Consider the following 26,009-nt stretch of genomic DNA (forward strand, 5'->3'; position numbering starts at 1 on the left):
TACACTGTGTTCTCTTAACGCTAAGAGACACACTTCAGACAGCCTTCAATTCATTCAGACTTTGTCAGCTGTACCCTCACCGGCCTTCCTTTGAGCCAGATCAATTCATTCCCTCTTTGTTACTTGCCAGAACGTCTCCCACAGCGGCTACTCAAGGAGCTGATTTTCCACCAAAGGTTTTTGCGCCGCCTCACCCTTTTTCTAATATGACAATCTATCGGCTGATGTCCTGGATGCATACCAGTAGTAATATGGTATCCGAAACCAAAGTCTCGCACCTCATCAGAGATGTAATGATGGCAGATGATTTCAACCCTAAGGACCTTGAGGACTTTTCAATAAGGCGAAGCTTGCGAGAGTTGGATACAGACAACAAGAGGAGAAGAGTTACTTTTCCAGATGACTGGATCAAGACCAGCATCACTATTAGCATTCTGACAAAGTCAAAGGAGGAAGACCCTCAGCCATATACTACTCCTGGATTCCACTATCGCCCTCTGGTCGAGGTCAAACATGCAGAATTTGCAGATGTCCAAGCCAGGGCATTTCATCTATCACCTTTCCAATGGTTGTGGAAAGACCCTCTGGATAGCCACCAAGAGCGGATTTTTGACAAGCTTTACACTTCTGATGCCTGGCTGGAGGCTCAAGACAACCTGCAGAAGTTGCCAAAGGAGCCTGGGTGCTCATTGGAATACGTCATCACAGGTTTGATGTTATTTTCCAATGCAACCTATTTGGCAAACTTCAGGGACCATGAAAGCTTGGCCACTTTATCTGTATTTCAGAAACCTGACGAAATATGCATGATTATTGCCTTTATCGGGAGCATGTCACATTGTAGGGTTTTTACCCTCTGTAAGTCCTGTTTGATGTGACACACTCATCTGTCATTGACAATGTCAGCTTCCTGATGGTGTGAAGGATATCTTGAGTAGCCTATCCCACATATTAAAAACAGGCATGGTGTCCCTTCATACTCACTGCCACAGGGAGCTCTTTCATTCCTGCTGGGAAATATTGTTGGATGATGATTTTATTTCTGTGTATCGGCATGGTATCATTTTGATGTGCGCTGATGGAGTGATGTGGAGGATCTTTCCCGAATCTTCACATATTCTGCTGATTACCCTGAAAAGTATGATACTCTTCCAGTGACCTTTTTTAAAAATAATACATTTACTGATTGGTTTACAGGGTTTTACTCGCGACTATAAAAGATATGGGCTTGTGTCCATGCCCTTGCTGTCTCACACCAAAAAGCCTGTTTAGTACTCTCAGCCTCGCAAGGGACATGAAAAGTTGTATAGCCAATCTTCGAGTGAACACTATGGCGAAGGTCGTTCAGGCTCACAAGTTTATTTACAGATGTGGAAATACAGTAGATGGTGCAAAGGTAGATCATACCCTTGGAGACTGGTTCATGGGTACCTACCCTAATAAGTAAAATAGTTCTTTTACCATTTTATCTTCGGCTCACATCATAAACTTGCAGAATCAATTTGTTAAGAAGCTTGGGCCCCTCAGCCTTGACCCATTCTGCATGCTCGTTGTTGACTTCATGCACAAGTGCGAATTGGGTACCTGGAAAGGACTATTCACATACTTAATTAGGCTCCTCTATGTCCTTCCTCGGGTACTGAACTTGTCGCGGCCCTGGACAGCAGGTATGAGAGTTCTTACAGAGTGTTATTTCATACTAACATGTTGAATAATCTCAATGTTCGGTAGATTTCAACAGGTCCCTACTTTCGGCAATGGCGTGATTCATAATTTTTTGAACAATACATCTGAGATGAAAAGACTGGCAGCACGTGACTTCGAAGACATCTTACAGGTGTTTGGAGCTATTTGTTTTTTGCATTCCAGTGCTGACAACTCTTCATTGTTAGTGCACAATCCCGGTTTTTCGAGGGGTTGTTCCCCCCAAAACATGATGTGGTCATACAGTCTCTGCTTTATCAATTTGCGCAGTGGCATGCACTTACCAAACTTAGGATGCATTTGGAGTCTACACTTAATTTTTTAGGAGAAACATTCAAGAAACTGTCTCAGAAGTTGCGAAATTTTTGAACCTTTACCTGTGCTGCCTTCAATACTCTAGAATTACCTAAAGAGAAAGCAGCTCACCAATGAAGGGCAGCTCAATGCTCTGAAACTGAATGACCTCCCTCCAGAATCAAATAGAGCAAGAATAAAAAAGTTCAATTTGAGTACATACAAGTTTCACATGATGGGGGATTACATGAGAATGATCAAGTTCTTTGGGACGACAGATTCTTTCATGACTCAAATTGTATGTATCATCTACATTTTTGTTTGCCTGAAGTTTAATGTTAGCCAGGGAGAACTTGCTCACAGAGCTTTGAAAGTGTTCTATCTGTTGATGAGCAAAATCAACACCCCAGTGCAACTAGCCAAGCATGAGTGTAGGTGCCGTGTACTACGACGGGTGGCAGAAGTTGAAGGTACATCCTCCTCTAGCAGTCAGCCACTAGCTGACATCCCCCATTGACAACCTCTAAACAGCATCACTACATTGTGCCCACTCAAAACCATCCAGTGAAGCTTCTCGCATTTCTCCAATATCATAAAAGGTGATTCGGCTGTTAAGGTAGAGCTTTTATGCATTTTATATGCACTGTATGATTCACTCACAGCAGTTATCAGAATTTTTTACCAAAGCTAAAGGACCATATCCTCTATAGATCGTGGGAGCTGGACATTAGTTACTGCAACCACACCTTCGCGGACGAGGAATGCAACTCTGTCATTATTCCCAACAACATGATATATTTGGTCCAGACCATGCAAGTACATTATATGAGCTATGACTTGAGATATGAATATGACACTATCAACCCCAGAACTCACGGGGACGTTATGGTATTGTCAGGAGAGATGATGCCTAGCCACCCATACTGGTATGCATGCGTGTTAGGCATATATCACATGGAGGTCTGGCTCAACAATGGAAGCCAACCTGTGAAGCGGAATCTCAAAGTTCTTTTTGTCAAATGGCTTGTGGACTTACAGAGCTATAAATGTGGCATGAAACATACCCGTCTGCCAAAGATTACATTCATGGAGGAGTCGGACCCAGACATGTTCAGGTTCCTCAACCCAGGACAGGTAATCCGAGGAGCACACCTGATTCCTGCATTTGCATCAGGATGTGGTGTAAGTTCCATTCAACATGGAACTTTGTTGGCACGTCCTGGGGGTGAGCTGGATGACTGGGAAGAGTACTATGTCGGAATGTGAGTGTACATATTCATTTTCATTGTTGTGGCACATTAACACTCAAGATTTGAATCAGCTTCGTCAATTGAGACATGTTCATGTGCTATACTCAATTTGGAGTCAGACATCCAGCAATGCTACACAAGATCATCAGAGACTGTCTCAGCTCTGAGTCGATGGTACAGGCTGATACTATGGACGTTGTGAGTGAGGATGTGGACCAAGAAGTTGACGATGACAGCGAGGGTTTTGATGAATGCCACAATGAACAGGAGGACGGCGATGACTCAGAGAGTTTTGAAGGATCAGATCATGAGAGCAGGGAACTACTAGATGATGGTGAAATTGGGGATGACAATAGTGAAGCAGGGGATGCAGACAATGATTTTGATGACTTATCTTTCTAATCCTGCCTGAAAAACTTTCAGCTGCACTTTGTATAATTTTTTAATTCTTTTATTACTACTAGGTGGTAGTACCCTCACTTTGAGACCAGCAAGTCACTGTGATGTTAGCGAAAATGGTTGATCGTTTTGTTTGCAGCTAAACTTGAAAGTGGTTGTTTGGATCTAAGGGCTTTGCCAAACAATGAGTTGGTACACTGTTGTCCAACAGGTTAAGATACATGGATTCGATCCTTGACTTCATACATCATAAAGCTAGACTCACTGGCACAAAGCAAGATGGTTATGTCATGTAATTCACGCCACCAGTGATCCTTTCTATCAGGCATGGCTAGTACTACTCGGCAGTTGAATGTGATGCAACACTGCAGCAAAGTATGTCTTGACACCTTGTGTGGTTTTCAGGAGTTGATTTGATTATTATTATTGATGTAGATTGTCACCATCAGAGATTGCATGAAGGCACAGACACACCGTGCCGCCTTCTTTATCGAGAAGATGCTACCTCATGTTCCAGAACATTTACATGCAGGCTGCTTGTCATTTGACTCATTATATGATGCATTTGGTGGCAAGTTAGCACACTGGTATGATTATGTCAATGATTACAGTATGTTATTATTATTGTCTTATCTCTTCAAGTGGAATACTGATGGATCATATTTCTCAGTCAATGCGGCAGGTGGAAACTTTGAAAGTAAGTACACATCGCTATAGCACACTGACAACCATTAACGTCGCATCATGATCAAGCAAAGCTCCCACTTCCTTCAAGCACATGCAGTCCTTAACCTTCACATCATCCATTCCTCACAAGCTACCACAGTGACCAGCAGCAGCCAAGACCCCACAACACCTAGCACACCTGCTACCCGCCCGCGCTCCTTAGGGCCTCACGCTCTTCATGCCAACCTCAGGCCCACTGGTTTCAAATCATATCCTCATATTCAAAACTCCTTCTGCGACCCCAGCAGTGTCAGCGAGGAATATTCAGCACGATGCAACTACTCAAAGTTATGAGCAAATTGAGTCAGGTGGGGATGACCTACCTGCCATATTTTTTGCTTTGTCGGGAGCTTGGTGTATGTGCGGTGGATGGAATGATTAAGGGGCGGGTGCTGAATCTGCATAGGACAGACCCAGTGACACATGAAGGAGACCACCAGCCCGCTCAGAACCAATAATGTCTATCACTGTCACGGTTAGCCCGCCAGTGGGTATCATACCCAGCCCTATCAATATTGGGAGTGGCAGCACACTTGGTGCATCCTCAGAAGATGACGATATGATGGCGATAAATCCCATCAATATATCTATGTGGAAGCTCAGGCAGATTGATGAGGAAGATGAGCATGACGAAGTGATTGGCCCCAAACTAATACTTCTATGCCGATCATGCATTATGCAATGCGAGAAGTTGTGCTGGAGTATGAAGATGGGACATTGTCTGATTACACTTCTTTTACTGATGTCAAGGAGTACTGAGTGGCCACTGGCTGGCTTCCACCTGGCATACTCTTCCTATCACAAGTATCCATTAAGTTATTCATATATCATCTCCCCTTCTGAAAATTTCATTCATTTTGCATGTGCTATGTAATGATTGATGGTGTAGTAAGGAACTTGAAAGACAAGTGTCAGAAGGTCCTGTCCTTTGGTTGCTGTAGCTTCTCAGATGACTTGCCCCATCATAATCTCACTCTGCATGTGGTGCTAGACACTACGTGTCTATGCCATGTTCCCTTTCGTTATTAGAAAGGATGCTTTTTCATTTTGTCAATGGTCATCTGTCATACTAATTGTCACTCTGTAACTAGCAATATTTCTTGGGTTCTCAGTATCTAATGTATTAGCATGTAGGTCAGGCAAGCAGCATATATCAGTCACAGACATGGATTCTTGAACCGGGATGAGCTGATATGTATGATTATTTAATGTAGTAAAGATCTAGATTTTGTCAGAAGCTTTGAAAAACTTAGATCAAAACCCTAAAGATTAACTGTTACAAGAACATCTAGATGCTTGGGCCCCTACCATTTTTCTCCTAATCCTCCTCGTATCGGCCCTTGCATCATACCCTTACCCCGACCTTACCCTGGTCATCCTTGTCATCCTTGCATTCCCTTTCGCTCTCTATCTGTCGCTTCAGCAAAGCCAGTACATCTGGCTGGACCCTTTTGCTGACGAAGCATACCCATGCTCCGTTTCGCCACCTGACTGATCCTGTGGACAGATGCATGACACATCCCCTTTGCCCTTTTCCCTTTCTTGATCTCTGACTCAGTGCGCAGTCGCACATGCGACTTATACTTAGCTCTGCAGCTGCACGATCGTGCCCCTGCATGTTTCACTTCTTATTTCGACCTTTGACTCACTTTCTTATCCAGCACGTTCTGCCTTGCCCGTGTCTCAGCACGAACGTGCTTTCCTTTTATGGTTATGCCCTTTACCGCTTACCTCTCTTGGTAGTACGAGTTATCACCCACTAATACGTCTCCCGTCCTCTATATAAACTCGCTACCATGTACTATATTCCCTAACTTGAATCTACTTGGTTCTTGACCTCCTACTCTCACCAGAGTGATCCCTTCTGCCTAGCCAGCAGTCTATATTCTATCTTCTTATCTGCTCTTCGCGGATAAGCCTATAGTCTCGATCTTTACTCATCGACTTCGTCGACGAGCAAAGCCCCTGTTAACTAGTTGGACTTCCGTCCTTCTAATTAATGACGATCTTACGATTAACCTTCGGGTGTCGTAAGCCTTGGCAGATACAGCTCATTGACTAGCACCCGCTTGACGTAAGCTACCCGATTTGGACATAGGCGTCAAATCTTACTTGCCGAAGCCTCGCCAAGACCCCTAACCTTGGGCTAGCCCAAGGACGTCCTCAACCGTTGACGACACACGCTCTGTTTGAGCGTCACCAACAGATACCATCCAAGTTGTAACATTAACGTGTCATGGCTTTGTTGTGGTGTTCACTGATGTCCAACAACTGTTAACCAGTGCCCAAGGTACTTTCTCATGACATGGCCTTAAATAGCATTGTAATGCAACACATGATTAAGGCAAAATGACAATGCGCGAAATAGTTGGAATAAAAATGCTACCACTCCTTATCAGCTGCAAAGGAGGAATGTCGCAGCTTTGTTGCCACGTCTACTGGTATTTTACATCTGTCGACAAATACTCAAGGCACTTTCCACGAGAAGGTCTTAAATAAGATCATAACCCTAAGCCAAAATAAAGCAAAACGACAATATTTAAAAAGGTGGCTACAAGTATAATACTACCCCTTAGTGGCTGCAGTGGAGTAACGTCAGAAAATCATCATGGTCCGCTGATGTTATTCTAGATTTGTGGCCATCGATGGCTATGTATCAATAACTAACATTTCTGACGGTATAGATGGTCATGTTTGGGAGAAGCAAAATTATATTATTATATAGTTCCCATGGCTACAATGTCAAGGACTAATCAATTCACTGATGGTGGATGGGAAGAAGAGGCGAAACATGCATCCACTGTGTCGCTCGCTCTCAGCATCTACGTGCCAGGCACCGGAACGTCAACCCACACTCCGAAAATACACAGACACTGGCTGACAGATTTGCATCGCAATTGACGTCAGGGCATCCGGAGATAACCCGATGAGCAGCCGTTCATGATAGGAAGCACAAGGGCACCTTGCCCGCGGTACAGATGGAAGATTCAAAACTCTCAGCAGAATCAGCTCAAGTATTTGGCGATGGACAGACACGTTCGTTGATGTGGGATTGGCGGACTCAGATTGACCTGAGGCGATGCACCAAGTGCCCTAATACTGGGTGCGTGTGTGTGGTACTAAAACGAGACGAAACGACTTGCGGGGGCAAAGCTTCATGCACGCGACAACATATTTTTAGAACAAATTGACCATTATGTACTAAAATCTGAATGGTGTCAAAATAATGTGATTGGACGACATCAACGCACGTGCCAGCGGCGGCGACTCTGTATGAGTTCGGCCAGTGGGATTCTCGCAAGTCGAAACGTCCGTACGGCGTAACAAGACTCGGAACAACAGCTGACATCCCTGTTCACTTGTCAATCGAGCGTCTTTTTAAACAGGTAATAACCCCTGTCTACTGCTACCGGTAATTGTCTCGGGACCTGAGCGCTGAGCCTCCGCGTTCGATAGGTCAATGGTCTCAAAAAGCCAACATCTTTACATGCACACTCAAGAGATCTGGTTCAACAGAATTCAAGATCAAACACATAGATAAAGCGCCATAAGAAATTCTACAATTATCCACTCTTGCGAAATACATAATAAACAAGCAAAACCAAATGAAGTAATTGGTTTGAACGAAGATACTATAAAAGCAGAGTGAACATTTAGATGCAGGCCTCACGGAACAGATATTTAGGCGCACCGTTGTCGCATTCCTCAATTAAGCATGGGTGAGTGAGTAACGTCCGGTGTTCGGGTCGCGCGCGAGGTTCCAAGTCGTGTTCTGAGCAAGCCCAGTGAGGTCCTGCGTCCAGATCGCAGGAGTGTCAACTTGACCTCGTAAGATCGCGGTCTCTTCATAGTCGGCCGTAATGTAGGCACGCAGGACCGGAGTGTACTTCGCTGTGACGCGACTGCCATCTCTGCGTTGTATATCGTGAACGTCCCGAACAAGAAATACAAGAAAGATAACATACCCGACATCGCTGAAGTAGAGTACGGGGGTGGGCATGAAATCTCCTTTGTTTACAAAGCCTGGAAGTGGACAATAAACTCAAGTGAAAAAAGAGCAGACGATGATGGTCACAAACCGACTGCGATCTCTTGAATAGAACCAGTGTGGTTCTGGGCCTGCAGGATGCCAGCGGGTCCCGACTCAGGGGGCTACACGAGATATTCGTCGGTGGTCGAGATGAATGTCGACAAAAGTCAGACTTACAGAGAAATGATAGACCTCGTTGGCCTCAGTCAGCATTGTCTTCTGGTTGATCTGCATCATGACTTGCATTGGTGCTAGCAATTCAATAGGTGAAAGAGGGTCGCTCACATTAATATTGACGGAGGTTGCAGCGCCGATGACCTTCCCGGCATCGACCTGGGCTCTGGAGAAAGCGAGTCTGTACACTATATAAGCGACTTTCAAGACCATCGTTCTGGTCGATCATCTTACTGGGCCGTGTAGGTCGCGGTAGCCCTGTATGGACCTGGAAATAGGGATCATGTGTAAGTTAGCGACTTGGCAGCAAAAGATAGGAGGACACACCATCCTTCCCGAATTTGGTGACCCTGAAAAAATTACAAGGTTTAAAATCGTCCCCAGTCGAAGTAGGCGCACTTACTTCCAAACTATCGGGAAGACGTCCTGGTAGAGGCCATCCAGGTTGGGACTCCAAGCGAGCATGAGAGTGACCTCCTTTCCGAGGTTGTTGCTGCGAAATGACGAGTCGGTTGAAGAATTTGTGAAAACGAGATCGCAGACACTCACGACTGGAAGGTCAAATTCCTGACGAAGGGACGGGGTGCCATTGTTTCAGATTGTTAAACACGAAGTGTAGTGCTGGTAGTTGAGATGAAGTGTGAATTGAAGAGCTTGAATTCTGAAGTTAGAGTCTCAGCAAGCAGGTTTTTATATGTTTCGGGTGGCATGGTATGTTGCACCTCCTTTCTTGTTTTGCGACTCAGCCAGCGTCTCCTTCGTGCGCCGGTACCTGGCGCTGAAGATCCTAATTATTCAACAAGGTGACAGCACATGGTAGCCCTTGATTTACTAGACAGCCGGCTTCTCCACGAACCGACTCCCCTGGGCGTTAAATTAAGTGCTGGGAAGTTCGTAGCTGTGGTCGGCTGTCCTTCATACCTTCAGTTTGTATTCCTTTCATAACGTCGCCGTGACAGGTAGATGGCATTGTAATCGAAATAGTGAGCCTATACTTGTCAGAAGTTGGATCAACGGGAGCACATGGGCCATGGTACATTTTGCACACGCAACTGCTATAAGTTTTTGCTATAGTAGTCACTGGTGACCCTGTCGGCCCGAGTTGAGTCCGGGGTGAATCAACTGTCAAAGTCAACTGTCAGTCAAACGAGCTGCAAAAGACGCCCAACCTGCATAAACTTGGAACTAAACTTGAATCTGCCGAGTTGCAGTGTCTGTCGTTCAGAATGTTCAAGGCACTCCGCCTTCACAGCTAGTCCTAGCGTGAGAATAACATCGCATCAGCAGGCAAATTTAAATGACCTGAGTCAGCAAAAAGCGTTGAAGGTTATATTTTTGGTAACTTACATAATGATTCGTGTCCAACTTCAAGTTGACAACTTGTTATTTTCAATGGTCAAAGTATAGTATGTCGCCGCCTCGTCTCATAATCTCTGAGTCACTCACTGTCCGTCCGCCGAAATGTGTGTTCTTGTTCGAGTGTCAAAATTTGAAGTAAATATCCATAACCTTCCAATGGGGGCCGCCATGATTACATTTTGTCTCCCGCAGGGTTCGACACTGCCAATGTGTGTATACTTTTCTTATTTCGACGTGCTCCTATCACCGCGGCTGATTCTGTTTGCAATAATTTAATTGAAAGCATCGACAGTGGGACCGAGCCAGATTGATAGCTTCTGCATTGACATGCATGTGTGTAGTGGCATCAACTCTTACGAAAGGTTAGAATATAAAATTATCGCTTTTAAAAAAATCTCGAAGTCATCTACACTCATTTACACGATGCTTAGGATATTCAACCGTACGTCTTCGTCCCTCGCCTGCTGTTGGTACCACAAAACTACCAAGTTTGGTACACAACACCGCGGGGAAATGCACAAAGGAGGCGAGGGCTTGCAGGGTCTTAACAGCGTAAGGTAGCTTTATTTACATTGTTCCTAAGCAGGCACCTCCTGACGCAGCCCATCAGTGAACCGGTATTCGGCATTCCTCCGGTTAAAGCACGACGGGCGTCTTGCAGCTTGTTTGACTGAACTTTGACTTTGACAGTTCATTCACCCCAGACTCAACTCCGGCCGGCGGAGCCAGGACTATGGGCAAAAGGATATTGCAATCACGCGTTGCAAAATGCGTCCTGGCCCATGGGCTTCTCGTGACTGAACACTCTGCAAGTCTAGTCCCACCCTGTTTCGACCCAATGACATCTACCTTAGCGGGCAGATCAAATACCAGCGCTTGGCACTCTGTACTTTGGACCAACAGCTGGGGGACTTGCCCTGACTGTCCGGGGGTCAAGGCTAACAGCAACGAGTGCTCGTCGTATTAAAAAGCCTGCAATGTACGCTGTTTTCTCCAAATCATCCTCTTTACATATCAGCCCTGCATATCATCATTGTCTGACATCACCCCACAGAAACAACATGTCTTACACAATCGCAGTCAGAGTCATCGACGCCACCAACAACAATTCCAATTTCACGCTCGCTGAGAAAAATGTGTGGCATAACGGGAGGTGGTCCAACACAGACTCGGTCCAGACACTCACCATGGGCGGAAGTGGTACGTCTGGTGGGCTCCGCTTCATAAGCGGTACCGGGGAGAAGTTCCTTGTTGTGCTAGGCATCCACAACTACAAGAGGTGGTGCGACATCAACACTGACCTCGCGCCTCCGGTCACGGCAACTAATATTCACCCCGAGTACTACACGGACGGCAGCGCTCGGAACAGGTTGCTTGGGATCAACGATCTGAGATCCAGAAGACCAGTGCAAGGGGGGACCAGGGTGGATGTGAAGTATGTCCACGAGGCGGCCGACAGCAAGTCCTTCGTCGTTCACATCACCATTTCTTGAATATCTTGAAGTTGTGCACACCGCTCTCGTACCAAAGCAGTTGTTGAAACATGGCGTACTATGACTCAGATGCAGAACAAATGTACTATAAGTGTGTAATGAAGTCGATATCATGATGAATATTTTGTTTGCGAAATACAGGGTGTTTAGCCACTGACGAGGGCAGCTGACATAGATTCATCACTGAATGGAAGGTAGCTTGCTGACTCTGGGGGTATTGAAGGAGAAATTACTATGTTACAGATGGTCCATGCATTCATAAAAGGTACCCACCAGAATGTGTATCATAAATCAACCCGAAGTTGATCATCCCCATCAGCCTATGACTCATATAGGCTCTCTAGCTAGTATTCATATTTTTATGCACCACTGTCCAAATCCATGTTGTTCCGGCCCGGCTTGGGCTCAAAGCCCTGGCTTAGGCTCAGCCTGGGGTGGCTTAGGCTTACCAGATTTCAAGCCTGAGCCGCAAGCCCAAGCCGACCCAAAGCTGGGGCTTGGGCCCATGCAAGCTGTGGCCCACATGCTGAATTGCATGTAATTGATGTGATCGACTGAGAAGCTGATACCCATTGCCAGATGGCAACATAAACATAAACAGAAACTTACATACCGAAATAGATAGTGCACTGCTAAGCCACGGCTTGGGCCAGCGGCTTAGGCTTCACAAAATTGAAGCCTGGGCCAAAGCCCTGGTCAGACCGTGTCCTAGGCCTGGCTGGGCCTGGCTCAATCTGGCCTGGCCTGGGGCTTGAAGCTGAGCCAGAACATCACTAGGACTCCAAATCGCCCATCACACTGCTGATCTATAGTCTCTTCTTCATTTCACCTTTCTTCCATTAAACCAATAGAATCCTATATTGGGTTCCAAGCTAGTGTTCCAACTTCTGCAGTTTTCCATCGAAATTGTACAATCTAGTGTGACCGTAGTTTGACAGCGACTTTGGAGCATGAACTATGAATGTTATAGCTCATCAGCTTTTAGCCAGAGGTATCATATGCCAATGTATGAGCCCACTGGCAGCAGTGAACTTCAAGTTGAAAGTACCGGAACTTTAAAGACACCTGACTGACAAGTGAACATGTGATCAGTCGCTCAGAATCACCCCTTGGTCATCAATCTAAGTAGGTATCAAGAAACATGTGTAAGTTATCAAACTGTTGAGTCCTCTTCCACATTATTCTCTTCCAAGGTAGAGACCGACATCTTCTCAAAAAGAAACAAAATGGTGCTGCCAGGGACATCACAAACAGTTAATGGCTGTGTCACTTCATCCATGACAAGAGCTTGGTGCATGTGATTGAGCGCCAGAATCTGACAGAACAAATAATTCACTCACAATTGCTAGGTCCAATCTTGGTCACCTGCCTCTGATAGATTTTCTCTTCCCAGAGGTGATATAAATGGATTACACATCTTGTCAGCAAAAACACTCACCCTCGATTGTTCCTGCAGTAAGAAATCAATAGATGAAAACTGGCTGTTTCTGCCCGTCGCTATGATATTTAATAAGCGCAAGATGTTTTTAATGATTTTCTTATTCACTGATGAATGCGTGCCATGGACTGAAGGTCACACACCTTGGGTTCCAATCAGAATCTAAATCTATCAAACATAATCTTGACGCGCTGATAAGGTTGATCCGATCAATACTATCCACTCACATTGTATGATAAGGTCGAATGCATTACCATTCATCATGAAAAAATATAAGATGCTGGGCCTGTCTCGCTCATATGTGTGTTTATCATAACACCCCTGCTCTTCAACCAGCCTGTGGGTCTTTATACAGCTGCAATTCATTGTGGATGGGAAGAAGAGGCCAAACATGCATCCGCTGTGTCGCTCGCTCTCAGCATCTAGGTGCCAGGCACCAGAACGTCAACCCACATCAGGAAAAAACCCAAAATGCTGTAGGTTGGGTGATGGCTATATAGCACTTTTTAGGCACAGTAGCACTATGTAGGCACAGCTTACACTACAGTGACCTATATAGTGCTATATAGTCTTAAGCCATGCTACAAGCAGCTATATGGTTGGAAGATGCTACAGGTAGCTACAGGAGCTACCACTGCAGCTACAGGCAGCTACAGGGTAGTATGTACATGACACATCATTGTATCTAATTACTTTATAACACATGCGCAAAACATTTCGCCATCAATGAACTCGTTGAAATAAAAATTGTTCACCACCTCATATGCATTTCTGCTTCTCAACCTCAAATCTACTGACTGTCCCATCCTCGGTATTAAATGGCACGGCCGCACAATTTAGTCAATGTGGACTACAGCAGCATTGCTGCAAAGTTGGCAGGTTGAGCGCGAACCTGTTGCATTTGAGAGGAAGGGTCGGGTGGTTTGAAAGGTGTGAACCACTCGACATAAGCGAGGGCTCTGGAATATGCGCTGAACTGGTGAGGTAGGGTGAAAATAGCTCAAACCTGGGCTACTCATACACCTGAAACAAGACTATTATCAAAATTGACTGCTGAGAAACTTGGCAAAAAAAAATACCCTCAAGAGTATGCAAATGCGAAGAGTGAGGCCTGTCTGCTATCAATGCCATGTCAAACTGGGCTGGGGTACCAGGCTTCCAGCCTGACGGCAACTTTTCTGGAGTTGCTCTGATGTGCCTTTGCTTTGGCACATCGCTAACTCGTAAATCTGGTGGCATCACAATCACCACTTGACAATAAAGATCGAATCAGTCTTGAAGACCAGGGACTATGGTGTTGTGCAGGAGATTCTTGAGTAAGAACAATCAGAGAGCAGGGAGGAACTCAGTAGCACTGTGTGCTGTTATGATGGTTTGAACAGATTGGTGAGGATGCACAGGGACTTTTGCAAGGACATGGGTTGCTTGAAGTGGTTCAACAACGGGAAGATTTGGTGTTTCTGACTCTGAGTCCGTGTCTGAATCTGCGTCGATGCCGTGTGGGTTTGAGTGAGGCTGTTGTGACAAAATCCAGGTATGTGCTACGTATAAACACAGCTTCCTGGCATTGGAGCCACAAAGCCATTTGTTCCTCGTAGTCCCGTTTATTGCTAGCATGGTATGAGTCCTTTGTGAAATCAATGTGCAAGTGCTTGGGAAGTTCTGTGTCAAAGCTGTCAGCTGCACCAAACAACATGATGGACTGTACATAATGAGAGAGCTGGTGTAATTTTGGTATGTTGAAATGCTCTTGAACAGCGAGCTCCTTGAGGATGTCTTTATTGGCATGAAATATAGTCAGAGTGGTTTGTAGGGCTTCGAGGGACTCAGTTGTCTGAATGTGCAGCTGGGCATAATATGAGAAGTCGAGAATAGATCGTGCAACTACCAAAACATGACTGCCAGGCATGACATCAAAACATCATTTTAACGACTTGATAAACACACACCTAGGTACTGCCATTCTCAATAAGCCAACAAATACTCACTGCATCTCTTTATGTTCACATTCTGTCAACTGCTTCACACTCGATATCCCTTTCTTGAAGTGTCAAAGGCTGGGATAATTCAGGATCACCTTGAAATGTGCGTCCATTTCATCCTCCCCAATAATATTGATGCACCACTTCACAAGGTGGTCTTTGAACACACCTTTGTGAAGTTGATGCAGAAGGTCAGGTGTGAACACTGGAAAAATGTCCGTGTGAGGCAGATCAGCCCAGAAAGGCTTGTAAACAGCATGTAGATCATTGGCCTCGAATTCTGGAGGATGCTGACCAATCTTGCACTTGTGCAAGATTTCTTTTGTTGACTCTGGATCACACATTGCCGAGTTGAGTGCATCCCCTCGCTCATTTGCTGCTACAACGCACTTCGGACATCGGTTCTCTTTGCAACAATTAACCAAACACTGCTCCAGAAAATCGGCAACATATGCTGCAAGAATTGGGTAGACACGACGAACCCATGAGTCCGCACACACCATTTCGACACCATCGTTTCCAGCACCAATGAGAGGTTGGAGCAGTAGACACAGGTTTGTGTAATTTTGATGCATCAAACAGTGCAACTGTATCACTCCAGTGATGCATCATTGGTGCAATTGTACCACCCTTTGCCCACCTCCACTTTCTGATGCATCCCCTCTGTTTCTGATGCATCATGCATCCCACGATTCCCACCCACCCCTGTCTTCTCACATCCCACCCACTCCTGCCTTCTCACGCCCTTGCCTTCTCACATGCCATCTCCCATTGCGCATTGTCTCGCGCCCGCTGTTGCCGTTCAGTTGCTGTTTCGCGCCTTTGCTCTATTTTGTGCCATGCTGTTGCTGTAAACTCTGCAAATGTTGATACCAACTCTCACTAACATGTATTGAGTGACCAAAATTCTAACAATGGTTTATGTACTATCTAAGTCCATGTCTTCGAATCTGTCCACCAGAGCCAGGGTATTAGCCCAGCTGATCTTGAAAGATTTGGCAAGCATTCAACATAAAATGGCTTGACGTTTGGCATATGCCATATGTCCCTCGCGTTGATCTGTGTCTTGTAGTGCATTTCCTAGGCCCCACTCGTCCCAGCGCTGCACATCCCACTCAAAAAATTGCTGAATCCTTTGCATCTCCTCCTTCAACAATTCAACCTCTTCTGCCCAGTACATCGCCCATGCCCTAGCTTTACACCATTCTATTTGTATATCTGATTGACCGTGAGCCTGATGTAGGAAGCAAAAATGAAGAGCCACCTACCTTCCAAGATATTGTCCTTGTCCATCTCATTCGGAGCTGCTCCCCATATACTCCAGATCCATGACAACTTTCTCATTCCCTCCAATTCTCCCCATAGTATGTCTGTCATTGAGCAGATGTCAGCTCGGTCTAGTGGCCGCAGTGATGAGTGCCACCCAGACTGGGTCTGATTCACTTGTGGTGCAAGAACAACGAGGGATTTATGTGCATGCTCATAAGTCCTGGCAGCGGCCTCGATCCTCACTTCAACAGCTTTCAATGTATTCCGCGCCCATGTGTTTGCTCCTTGTCCATGAAGGTGCCGGTCCTTATACTTGAGGATTGCAGTCTGAGCACGTAAGTTTGAATGTAGAGATCGGAGTGCATTGTGAGCTTGACCATACCGCAGCTTCCATTTGATGACTTGGAGATGGGTGTCACAATGCACGGTCCCACTGATATGGGATGGCAGCCAGAGCTTGATTGCTTCTGGTGCAGTGGGCCCATTGTTAGATACTGAGCCCTCGCTCACACGTAGTGCAGTGAGAAACGGCATATATAACTCCTGCATCTTCACCCATGCATCAATCCTCTGTCGGAGAGTGTTGCTTTGCTGAAGTATCTTTTCTTCTTGATTGTCCATCGCATGGACTCTGAGACCAGCTCTGTCTGCTTTCATTTGCCGTCTATCAAAGTAAGAACGAGGTCCAATAAGCAACGGTTGGGACACTCACTGATGCTCCTCGAGTTCTAAACCAGTACTGATAAATACACTTGGAGTGCAGTCCTTGTGTAGGGTAAGGTAAGTCCCTGTTTGAAGGTCAACCTGGTCCTCCCTAGCCAGCTCCAGTCATACAGAAGCCATAGTGATACCTGTGATATACGAAGGATTAAGATGAGCACATAAGTATTACCATCACGATCTTGTACTTACTTTCTGCCTTTCATTCAAACAGATTGGGCTGTGCAATGTCACACTCCCAAGCCTCCACCTGTTCTCTCCACTATTCAATGGTGGCACTGTATTCACCTCACAAGCCATCATCAAGGTCCTAGAATGCTTCACAATAGTTCTCTCACTCCAGTAACACATCCTTCATCTTGCAAAGCATAGTACTACCTGATAAAATGTAAATTAATGTATTATTTTGACAAAAATAGACCCACCAAGTCCAACTACTTTTTTCCAGTTTGAGTCTCCGAAGTAGTCGTCAAGGGTGTCTTACCAGGCACCAGGACCCATTTCTTTGGTACTTGAAGCAACAGGGTTAATGTTAGCCCAGACATGTTCTGGTGCTTCTCCGTTGGTCCTTCCTACCCCGCTCTTGAAATTAAATGAGAACGAGGTTTGGCACTGCTCGATATGAGCGGGTAGGTGGAACTTAGGCATGAAAAATGAGATGGTCTTGATGGCATGTGAGAGGTGCATTGACAATGGAAAGGCACTCATGCGGTTCCATAACTTTTTGTGCCACTGGCATGCAATATCATAGGATACGTTGAGAGTGTCAAGTACAGTATGACAAAGTGTTGAAAAGAATAAGTAATCCATGTTAATATATCTACATGCCCATGTTAGGTTGCCAGCTGCAGAAACCAAATAACAGCTTACCTTTCACCCTTTTAGAGATCCCCCACTGCATTGGGCCATTTCATGTTGTGCCAAGCACAGTTGACAGTGCCTAAACCAGTAACGGCAAGTCCACGGCTAGATTTTGTGTCAGCCATATTAACAGCACTGTGACTTGAACACGTTGATTTCTGCAAAAACAGCCATGAATATACAAAAAGGACAAATAAAATGAACTAACCTCTTGGATGCTGTCTGCGCTGCTACACAAGAAGCCTTTATAAGCTTCTTCCTCCACAAAATAACCCCAGCCCTGACTCAGGCTTGGGTCAATGTTGTCATTCAAGACAGCCTTGCATTTTAATCGGAAATTTGTGTCAATCATGAGGAATAGGCCATATAACCACCTAATAGTACTTATATTAGCAATAATTCCACTCTGGACTGAAGGCTGCTCTAAACTCACTGTTGAGGGGCATCTTTCCAATTAGCTGGCAGGTTCTTCCCTGGGTGTGGGCATGTGGGGCACAATATGGCACATTCACCTTCAGCCGTCCCACCTACACCACTGGGGTCAACCACTCATGAATCATTCATGTAAATGACTCGGATCGATCCTGTAAGGAAGCTGGAGTCACTTCAAAGAGACTTGAAAATATTAACTTATCTTGACAGGAAGTAGGCCAGTGTTGTTGGACATCTGCCTGAGCGCGTGATAAAATTTGTACATAGACACTTTTGACTCGAACAAGAGTATGTGGTACTGCTCGAGAACATGGAACGTTGCAGTGGTTTTTGGATCTGATGTTGTTGAAGGAAACCATGATATTCGAAGCAGCTGCTGCACATGGCTTTCGGCTATTGCACAATCACAGAAGTCAAGGGACACTTTGTGTATACCGTGGGTGTCGATAATGACAAAGTCATCTTTGAAGGCGCGATGAGGATTAAGACATCTTTCGTCAGTGGTGTGGCCAAGCTGGATGTGAAGGCCCAGGGTTTTCAGTGATATTTTCTCGAAGTATTGACCATTCCACTTCTGCAATGATATTAGATTAGTTTTATGTCCAATTCTCCCAATCACATATGAAAATGTACCTGCAAACAGTGAAGTGGGTGGCGCACATGGGCCAACAAGATACAACTTGAGCAATAGAGCTCTGACCCTAAGCAGTCATCACAGCGGTACTCCGGGCTGGGACAATTACATCCCAAGCAAGACTGAGTACCAGCTTGACTACATCCTCCTTTGAGACAGATCATTTCATGAAGGAATAAGTCTCGGTGCTTCCGCCACATCGACAAAGGATTGTCCTAAATAATCATGGTAAGGAACAAGTCAAAGGACTCAGAATATTGTAGTGTACATACACCTGCTGCTCGTTCTCTTGCTTGCTGGCTTAAAAAGTCTAATGATACTTCAAGCGGGAGATCGTCAAATGGCTCAGGAATCGAAAATGGCACATCATGCAGAGTCAGTGCAGTACGATCATTGATGGTTGCCTTGGCATTCTTGGGAGGTTGAAGACACTTCAACATATAGCTGATGGACCCATCTTTATGAACATCATATTGGGTATGTTGGCAAGAAGGCACCAAGGTGACTGGGCAGTAAAAATTGAGTTTGGGTTTTTTCTTCCATTTCTGCAAGTTCTTCAGTGCTGTGGATATTGCCAGAGTGCATACAATTGTCTGAATCGAAGATGTGCCGGCACAAGGAGGATCTGTAGACATTCGTCGTCATTGAGCACTGAGCCAAGCACAACCGACCAAACCCCAAATAGTGTCGCACATTTAGGGTTAGGGTTATCCTCATCGGAGTATCAGAGCATATGTGGCCACAGCATACAATTTTTTTTTCAACTAGGGTTTGGTGTTGCCGACTGTCACCTTGCTTGCTCTGAGTTGAACCTGGGAAATCCCAATAACATGATGTGTAGCCTGTTTGGACCCCCAGCTTTTAAAAGCTGGGGGTCCAAACAGGCTACACATCATGTGATCATGCAAGAGTGGTGAAAAATTATGTTTTCATTAAGTTACTCGAATAAACCGAATAATAACCAAGTAATAACAGGGTACCATGAATGCAAAGAAAATCAGTGCATTATTCTCAAAATGACTAGTACTTGGCATGCTCATAGTATGACATCTCCCATAACTAGTCCCAACCACAGACTGGGCAACACCCGCATAACTCTAAAGCTGATGAGATGTCAGCAAATGCTACCAAACGAAGTATAGTATCAAACCTACTAGTGTGTCACCTGCTTGCTGCAAGCCTATGTCTGATGGCACAATGAACCTTCTGTTCTTCCAGAACAAGTGACCAAACCGCAAAGAAGGTAGCAACATGATTGCCTGGTGTCTGGAGTTCAAATTTTACATCATGCCTATGGCAGGTGTTAAGTATAAAAAATGTTAATGAAACTGCAAAAACTCACCAAAGATATGCCGGAAACACTCTGATGTAGCGGCTCCGAGTAACACAATAAAAAGGGGGGCTTAGATTGAGCTGGGAAGGCATATTATAGAATATTCCTTGATATGAATATAAAAAGCACTCGTCTGCCATAGCATTTGCAGCCTCCTCAAACTCTATACTGCCCTCATACACAGTCACAAACTCCTCTGGTTCAGCCATGTAGGGTGTCGTAGTAATACTGAGCCAAAGAGGATTGGCAGATCGTGCATTGAGAGGTATCCTGGGAGCGGGGAAACAGAAAGGTGCTGTAGTTTTTGGATTAGCCTGAGAAGCCCCTCCATTGATAAAGTGAACTACTCACCCTGGGTCATGAGCATTGACATTTATGTCATATTAGTGGTGGTCAACGCATGAAGTTCTAGAGGAGACTGGTGTGTGCAGTGATTTTTGAGTTAGCCTTATGAACCGCCATTATTGATATAGCGGACCACTCACCCTGGATAACGAGGTGTTAACGTTGATGTTGTAGATACGCTAGCAGTGTCTAATAAACTTGATTAGACTTAAAATGGTGAGATTGCAGACAGCGAGTCACCGGACGCATCACCGATGCATCATCATAATTAGTGCAAGACATTGATATCAGGAGTAGTCTCCTTGACTGATAAGATTAGAGTACGCACAGTGAATGATGAAAATGTCTGCGCTGGAGTCAGCATTGATTGCACAGATTGAGGCATGAGGCAGGCATTGGAGATGGCTGTGTCATTGGAGATATGGGAGAGGGGAGTTGAGTATTATGCCTGTGGAGTGAAATGCTGGGAAGAGATGCAAGAATGCAGTCAGTGGAGGAGGCAGCCACAGCTGGATGAGATGATGTCAAAAAATCGGAAAGGGACGTCCTGAGGATTCCATATGTCGTGTATTGATTTTACAGCTTGATCTATTGGTGGATACAATAACAAAGTTCAGATTAGAGGCCAAACATGGCGGCTGGATTTTAAATGTACCGACTAAACCAGTTACATATTGTGATTTCTGGGAGTTGCAGGGCTGACATTCTTGCGGGTGAAATTGAGGATTTCACTGTTGTTCTGGCTCATTAACCTGCGAGATGTAGTATGTAGTGTCGAAGTTGATCACATGGATCATGTTGGCTCAGCATATCATCTAGATGGCATTGGCATGAGGTAGCATGTAGTGTTAGTCATATCAAATGGCCCAGTGTGAGAGATAAGCATGAGCCCTTTAAGGGAGCCCGTGTTCCAGTCTTGGTCGTTTGGGCTGAAAGCAAGGATGTTCCAGTTGGCATCAGATGCGATGCATGGAGTAAATTACAAAGTTGTAATAACAACACTAGCCACAACATTGATTTTGGGAGATTTATGTCTCAATGCTCCAATGATCAGTAGTTGGGTCTCACTGAAAATCAATCGTATACTCAGAGTATGTCTGTGGGGGTTCTAACTTGCGCGGTGGTCTGGGTACTAGTAATAGCTATACCTGATATCATTGCTCAAAGCTGAGTCCGAGTCTTAGATCTTAGCTATGAACTTGTGACTTTGGATTACACTGCCGTTTTAGGCTATGACATTTCAATCACTTCAACCGTCACGGTGCACATGTTGGAAGTACATAGTACTGATCACTCAATAACTCAATAACTACTGCTGCCTCACTCATGCGTTCACACACTGTGTTGGACTGGTACCAGTGTCTGCTAACTTCCAATGTCTGCCTGCAGGATGATTTAGCACTCTTTTCCTATGGCAGTGGTTGGTGGTAAGCACCATCTTTCAGCATTCCTTCTTTGAATGACATTTCCATTTCCTTTCAGTGTATGCCCCAATCAACAAAAGGTAAAGCCACTCCTCCATTCCCACCATCCATCCGAGCTTACTTTGATCAAACCAGATAGGTGTTGCGCTCCTTATTGCACTTTGCTTTGAACCAGTCAGTATGCATTTCCATTCACTCTTCTGTGCACATCATCTGAGCTCACTTTGATCAAACAAGGTCGGTGCTGCACTCCTTATTGCACTCTTCTCCGAACCAGTCAGAATGGATTTCATTTCAGTGTATGCCCTGGCCAACATGTTGCGCAAAGGTAAAGTGACTTTTCTATGGATGTCATCACCCAAGCTCATCTTGATCAAATCAGATCGCTGTTCATCAACTCGCTCCTTATTGCACTTCACTTTGATCTGATTTGTAACAAACAATTATCTGATCTGCCAGAGACACAGGGCGCAAGAAACACCAACTGGCACCAGTGCCACCATTTCCATTTTGATTGCCCTGTGATTGGGTCCAGTACTAGGTAAGTCATTGCTAGCCTCAAATTAGTTTGGTACCCTCATTGCATGAACCGATCCACCAAAGACACAAACTGGCCCCAGTACCACCATATTTGTTCTGATTGTCCTGCAATCGGATCCTGTAGTAAGTTATTGGTGTTTTTTCATTCACCAATATTGATTTACAACAAGCCCTGACCAGATGCCAATATAAGGACAGGCATAGACGTTAGTAAAGGGACACGCTCGTTTATCATCGCGCAAAGGAAAACAAAGGTATGCTGGCAACACTATTAACACAATGTATGACTGAAAATCCTATGACAGATGCCAGCAGCTCAGTGGACTACTAAGGGACAGTACAACTGGCTCCAAAAACAGTTGCTGGAGTATATTGCACTGCACAGCAAGGACAAGGACTATGCGCACTTCTGGGCCAAGACTCATCTTTATTGGTTTAAAAGATGGCCTGAGCAAGCTGCCCTCTTCCCTGATATCCCTGTTGAAATAACGCTAACAGAAGAGCAACAAGCTGCAGAACTTGCTGCCGAAAAGACACATAAAGTTATAAGTCCTCAAATGTTTTGACAAATTTTAACTGCTAAAGAAAAACCCTGGTAGTGATTGTGGACCTGGTTTCATTGGCAGACAAATGCATCCAAGAAAAATCACAGCTTAAAGAAGGAAATCTCCATCTTTGAAACCGCACTGCTACCGAAGTCGTGCACAAAATCTGTTGAAGAAATCTACATGGATATGGTCTACGATGAACAGATCAAACCTCTAGTCAAGGCTGAACAAGAGGCAGGCAACGCAGCTACAGCTGGTTGCCACATGGTGTTGGGCCAAAAGATTTCCAAAGAGCTCCTGGAAGATGAGTCAGATGAGGTCAAGAAGGAGGTGAAGGAGAAGTACAACAAGCAAAAAAAGGTAAAGAAGGACATGCTAGATGATGAGGCCAATGACAATGACGAAACCAATGCTGATGCCATTGTGAAGTAAATACCATGTAATGATTATGATTTTGATCGTACTCACATGGCTTATAGAGGAATCAATGATTTACCAATCATATGCCAGCACTTTGCACACCTCATCAAGAAAAATACTTGATTTATAGTTTCCTTCACTGTTACAAGAACATCTAGATGCTTGGGCCCCTACCATTTTTCTCCTAATCCTCCTTGTATCAGCCCTTGCATCACACCCTTACCCCGACCTTACCCTTGTCATCCTTGTCATCCTCGCATTCCCTTTTGCTCTCTACCTGTTGCTTCAGCAGAGCCAGTACATCTGGCCGGATCCTTTCGCTGACGAAGCATACCCATGCTCCATTCCACCACCTGACTGATCCTGTGGACAGTCCCCTTGCCCTTACTGTCCGGACGGTAACCTATGATATGATGCACGACGCATCCCCTTTGCCCTTTTCCCTTTTTCGATCTCTGACTCAGTGCGCAGTCGCACATGTTACTTATACTTAGATCCGTAGTTGCACGATCGTGCCCCTGCGCGTTTCACTTCTTGTTTTGACCTTTGACTCACTTTCTTATCTAGCACGTTCTGGTTCACCCGTGTCTCACCTCGAACGTGCCTTCCTTTTATGGTTATGCCCTTTACCGTTTACCTCACTTGGTAGTACGAGTTATCATCCACTAATACGCATCCTGTCCTCTATATAAACTCGCTACCATGTATCATATTCCCTAACTTGAATCTACTTGGTTCTTGACCTCCTACTCTCACCAGAGTGATCCTTCTGCCTAGCCAGCAGTCTATATTCTATCTTCTTATCTGCTCTTCGCGGATAAGCCTATAGTCTCGATCTTTGCTTATCGACTTCGTCAACAAGCAGAGCCCCTGTTAACTAGTCGGACTTCTGTCCTTCTAATCAATGACGATCTTACAATTAACCTTCGGGTGTCGTAAGCCTTGGCAGATACAGCTCATTGTCTAGCATCCGCTTGACGTAAGCTACCCGATTCGGACATAGGTGTCAAATCTTACTTGCCGAAGCTTCACCAAGTAAGACCCCTAACCTTGGGCTAGCCCAAGGACGTCCTCGACCGTTGACGACACACGCTCTGTTTGAGCGTCACCAACAGATACCATCCAACATTCACATGCACTGGACCGGACCCGAGGCAGAATTGGGATCTCGTTACTTTATTGTAAGTGCACCAAATCATAAATTTGACTACCAAGCTCACTTTACTAAGGTGCCATCCATTGGAAACCCCTGCAGGGAGTAATTTTTCTCAATTCCCTGACAAGGACAACACATTCCTTGCTGCATACCAGCAATATGCTGAATTGATATTCCATAAGCTAATCCTGTTACGACTTGGATGGTATCTGTTGGCGACGCTCAAACAGAGTGTGTGTCGTCAATGATCGAGGACGTCCTTGGGCTAGCCCAAGGTTAGGGGTCTTACTTGGCGACGCGTCGGCAAGTAAGATTTGACGCCTATGTCTGAATCGGGTAGCTTACGTCAAGCGGATGCTAGACAATAAGCTGTATCTGCCAAGGCTTACGACACCCGAAGGTTAATCGTAAGATCGTCATTGATTAGAAGGACAGAAGTCCAACTAGTTAACAGGGGCTTTACTTGTCAATGAAGTCGATGAGCAAAGATCGAGACTATAGGCTTATCCGCGAAGAGCAGACAAGAAGATAGAATATAGACTGCTGGCTAGGCAGAAGGATCACTCTGGTGAGAGTAGGAGGTCAAGAACCAAGTAGATTCAAGTTAAGGAATATGGTACATGGTAGCGAGTTTATATAGAGGATAGGAAGCGTATTAGTGGATGATAACTTGTACTACCAAGTGAGGTAAACGGTAAAGGACATAACCATAAGAGGAAGGCACGTTCGGGGTGAGACACGGGTGAACCAGAACGTGCTAGATAAGAAAGTGAGTCAAAGGTCAAAACAAGAAGTGAAACGCGCAGGGGCACGATCGTGCAACTACGGATCTAAGTATAAGTAACATGTGCGACTGCGCACTGAGTCAGAGATCGAAAAAGGGAAAAGGGCAAAGGGGATGCGTCGTGCATCATATCATAGGTTACCGTCCGGACAGTAAGGGCAAGGGGACTGTCCACAGGATCAGTCAGGTGGTGGAATGGAGCATGGGTATGCTTCGTCAGCGAAAGGATCCGGCCAGATGTACTGGCTCTGCTGAAGCAACAGGTAGAGAGCAAAAGGGAATGCGAGGATGACAAGGATGACAAGGGTGAGGTCGGGGTAAGGGTATGACGCGAGGGCTGATATGAGGAGGATTAGGAGAAAAATGGTAGGGGCCCAAGCGTCTAGATGTTCTTGTAACAAATCCTTGTTGTCCAAGTCATGATAGGCTCACTGTAAGACTCAACCATCAGCTCCAAACAAGCGTAACCCGTTGCTACCAGATGTCGAAGACGACAACGAGATTAAGGAGCTCGAAAGATGCAACAATGGTGAAGAACTCGAGGATGCAGAAGAACTTTCAGAGGATGGTGAAGAGAATGACGAAGGACAACATGGTGATTCCATCAACTGGGATAATACAGGTCTTCATATCATTTTGCAGCCACCTGATGCAAACTGATGCATCAATAACAGGCTTCACAAGTTCCTCAACC

The 26,009-nt window shown here is 45.2% G+C and overlaps 10 protein-coding genes across 10 annotated transcripts; 5 read left to right on the forward strand and 5 right to left on the reverse strand.

The window, feature by feature from the left end:
* Window positions 1-206: 206 nt before the first annotated feature.
* Window positions 207-878, forward strand: EDB93DRAFT_1096230 (uncharacterized protein; the record flags this gene model as incomplete). The annotated part of the gene is made up of 1 exon (XM_041446765.1): window positions 207-878. One exon carries the CDS (start codon window positions 207-209, stop codon window positions 876-878), a length of 672 nt encoding a protein of 223 aa, XP_041301221.1.
* A 2,026-nt stretch (window positions 879-2,904) lies between these two features.
* EDB93DRAFT_1096202 (uncharacterized protein) lies at window positions 2,905-3,264 on the forward strand (the record flags this gene model as incomplete). Its single annotated transcript, XM_041446762.1, has 1 exon — window positions 2,905-3,264. The coding sequence occupies one exon, from the start codon at window positions 2,905-2,907 to the stop codon at window positions 3,262-3,264; it is 360 nt and encodes a 119-aa protein (XP_041301222.1).
* Window positions 3,265-7,973: 4,709 nt separating this feature from the next.
* Window positions 7,974-9,485, reverse strand: EDB93DRAFT_179915 (uncharacterized protein). The gene is made up of 10 exons (XM_041455594.1): window positions 9,127-9,485; window positions 8,981-9,070; window positions 8,905-8,927; window positions 8,812-8,845; window positions 8,689-8,758; window positions 8,581-8,631; window positions 8,453-8,525; window positions 8,339-8,396; window positions 8,065-8,284; window positions 7,974-8,005 (listed from the first exon to the last, which is right to left on the reverse strand). Exons 1-9 carry the CDS (start codon window positions 9,165-9,167, stop codon window positions 8,083-8,085), a joined length of 642 nt encoding a protein of 213 aa, XP_041301223.1. The 5' UTR covers window positions 9,168-9,485; the 3' UTR covers window positions 7,974-8,005; window positions 8,065-8,082.
* A 469-nt stretch (window positions 9,486-9,954) lies between these two features.
* On the forward strand, window positions 9,955-11,085 carry EDB93DRAFT_180088 (uncharacterized protein). The gene is made up of 6 exons (XM_041455595.1): window positions 9,955-10,071; window positions 10,129-10,145; window positions 10,220-10,298; window positions 10,368-10,493; window positions 10,627-10,915; window positions 10,991-11,085. The coding sequence occupies exons 1-5, from the start codon at window positions 9,986-9,988 to the stop codon at window positions 10,901-10,903; spliced, it is 585 nt and encodes a 194-aa protein (XP_041301224.1). The 5' UTR covers window positions 9,955-9,985; the 3' UTR covers window positions 10,904-10,915; window positions 10,991-11,085.
* EDB93DRAFT_1256788 (lectin) lies at window positions 10,998-11,429 on the forward strand (the record flags this gene model as incomplete). Its single annotated transcript, XM_041454007.1, has 1 exon — window positions 10,998-11,429. The coding sequence occupies one exon, from the start codon at window positions 10,998-11,000 to the stop codon at window positions 11,427-11,429; it is 432 nt and encodes a 143-aa protein (XP_041301225.1).
* A 2,288-nt stretch (window positions 11,430-13,717) lies between these two features.
* Window positions 13,718-14,106, reverse strand: EDB93DRAFT_1096220 (uncharacterized protein; the record flags this gene model as incomplete). The annotated part of the gene is made up of 2 exons (XM_041446763.1): window positions 13,718-13,866; window positions 13,947-14,106. The coding sequence occupies 2 exons, from the start codon at window positions 14,104-14,106 to the stop codon at window positions 13,718-13,720; spliced, it is 309 nt and encodes a 102-aa protein (XP_041301226.1).
* Window positions 14,107-14,193: 87 nt separating this feature from the next.
* On the reverse strand, window positions 14,194-14,776 carry EDB93DRAFT_1256789 (uncharacterized protein; the record flags this gene model as incomplete). Its single annotated transcript, XM_041454008.1, has 2 exons — window positions 14,194-14,351; window positions 14,413-14,776. The coding sequence occupies 2 exons, from the start codon at window positions 14,774-14,776 to the stop codon at window positions 14,194-14,196; spliced, it is 522 nt and encodes a 173-aa protein (XP_041301227.1).
* Window positions 14,777-14,917: 141 nt separating this feature from the next.
* Window positions 14,918-15,424, reverse strand: EDB93DRAFT_1096196 (uncharacterized protein; the record flags this gene model as incomplete). The annotated part of the gene is made up of 1 exon (XM_041446761.1): window positions 14,918-15,424. One exon carries the CDS (start codon window positions 15,422-15,424, stop codon window positions 14,918-14,920), a length of 507 nt encoding a protein of 168 aa, XP_041301228.1.
* A 431-nt stretch (window positions 15,425-15,855) lies between these two features.
* Window positions 15,856-18,965, reverse strand: EDB93DRAFT_1243611 (uncharacterized protein; the record flags this gene model as incomplete). The annotated part of the gene is made up of 10 exons (XM_041452166.1): window positions 15,856-16,067; window positions 16,118-16,782; window positions 16,831-16,940; window positions 17,250-17,317; window positions 17,351-17,570; window positions 17,595-17,708; window positions 17,908-18,073; window positions 18,133-18,226; window positions 18,330-18,705; window positions 18,765-18,965. The coding sequence occupies 10 exons, from the start codon at window positions 18,963-18,965 to the stop codon at window positions 15,856-15,858; spliced, it is 2,226 nt and encodes a 741-aa protein (XP_041301229.1).
* A 2,804-nt stretch (window positions 18,966-21,769) lies between these two features.
* Window positions 21,770-23,736, forward strand: EDB93DRAFT_1256791 (uncharacterized protein; the record flags this gene model as incomplete). The annotated part of the gene is made up of 8 exons (XM_041454009.1): window positions 21,770-21,870; window positions 21,926-21,947; window positions 22,003-22,041; window positions 22,105-22,195; window positions 22,588-22,661; window positions 22,713-22,949; window positions 23,034-23,378; window positions 23,506-23,736. 8 exons carry the CDS (start codon window positions 21,770-21,772, stop codon window positions 23,734-23,736), a joined length of 1,140 nt encoding a protein of 379 aa, XP_041301230.1.
* Between the last annotated feature and the right edge of the window lie 2,273 nt (window positions 23,737-26,009).

This window comes from Suillus bovinus (assembly GCF_016758785.1).
Source record: "Suillus bovinus strain UH-Sbo-P2 chromosome Unknown EDB93scaffold_138, whole genome shotgun sequence".
Lineage (NCBI taxonomy): Eukaryota > Fungi > Basidiomycota > Agaricomycetes > Boletales > Suillaceae > Suillus > Suillus bovinus.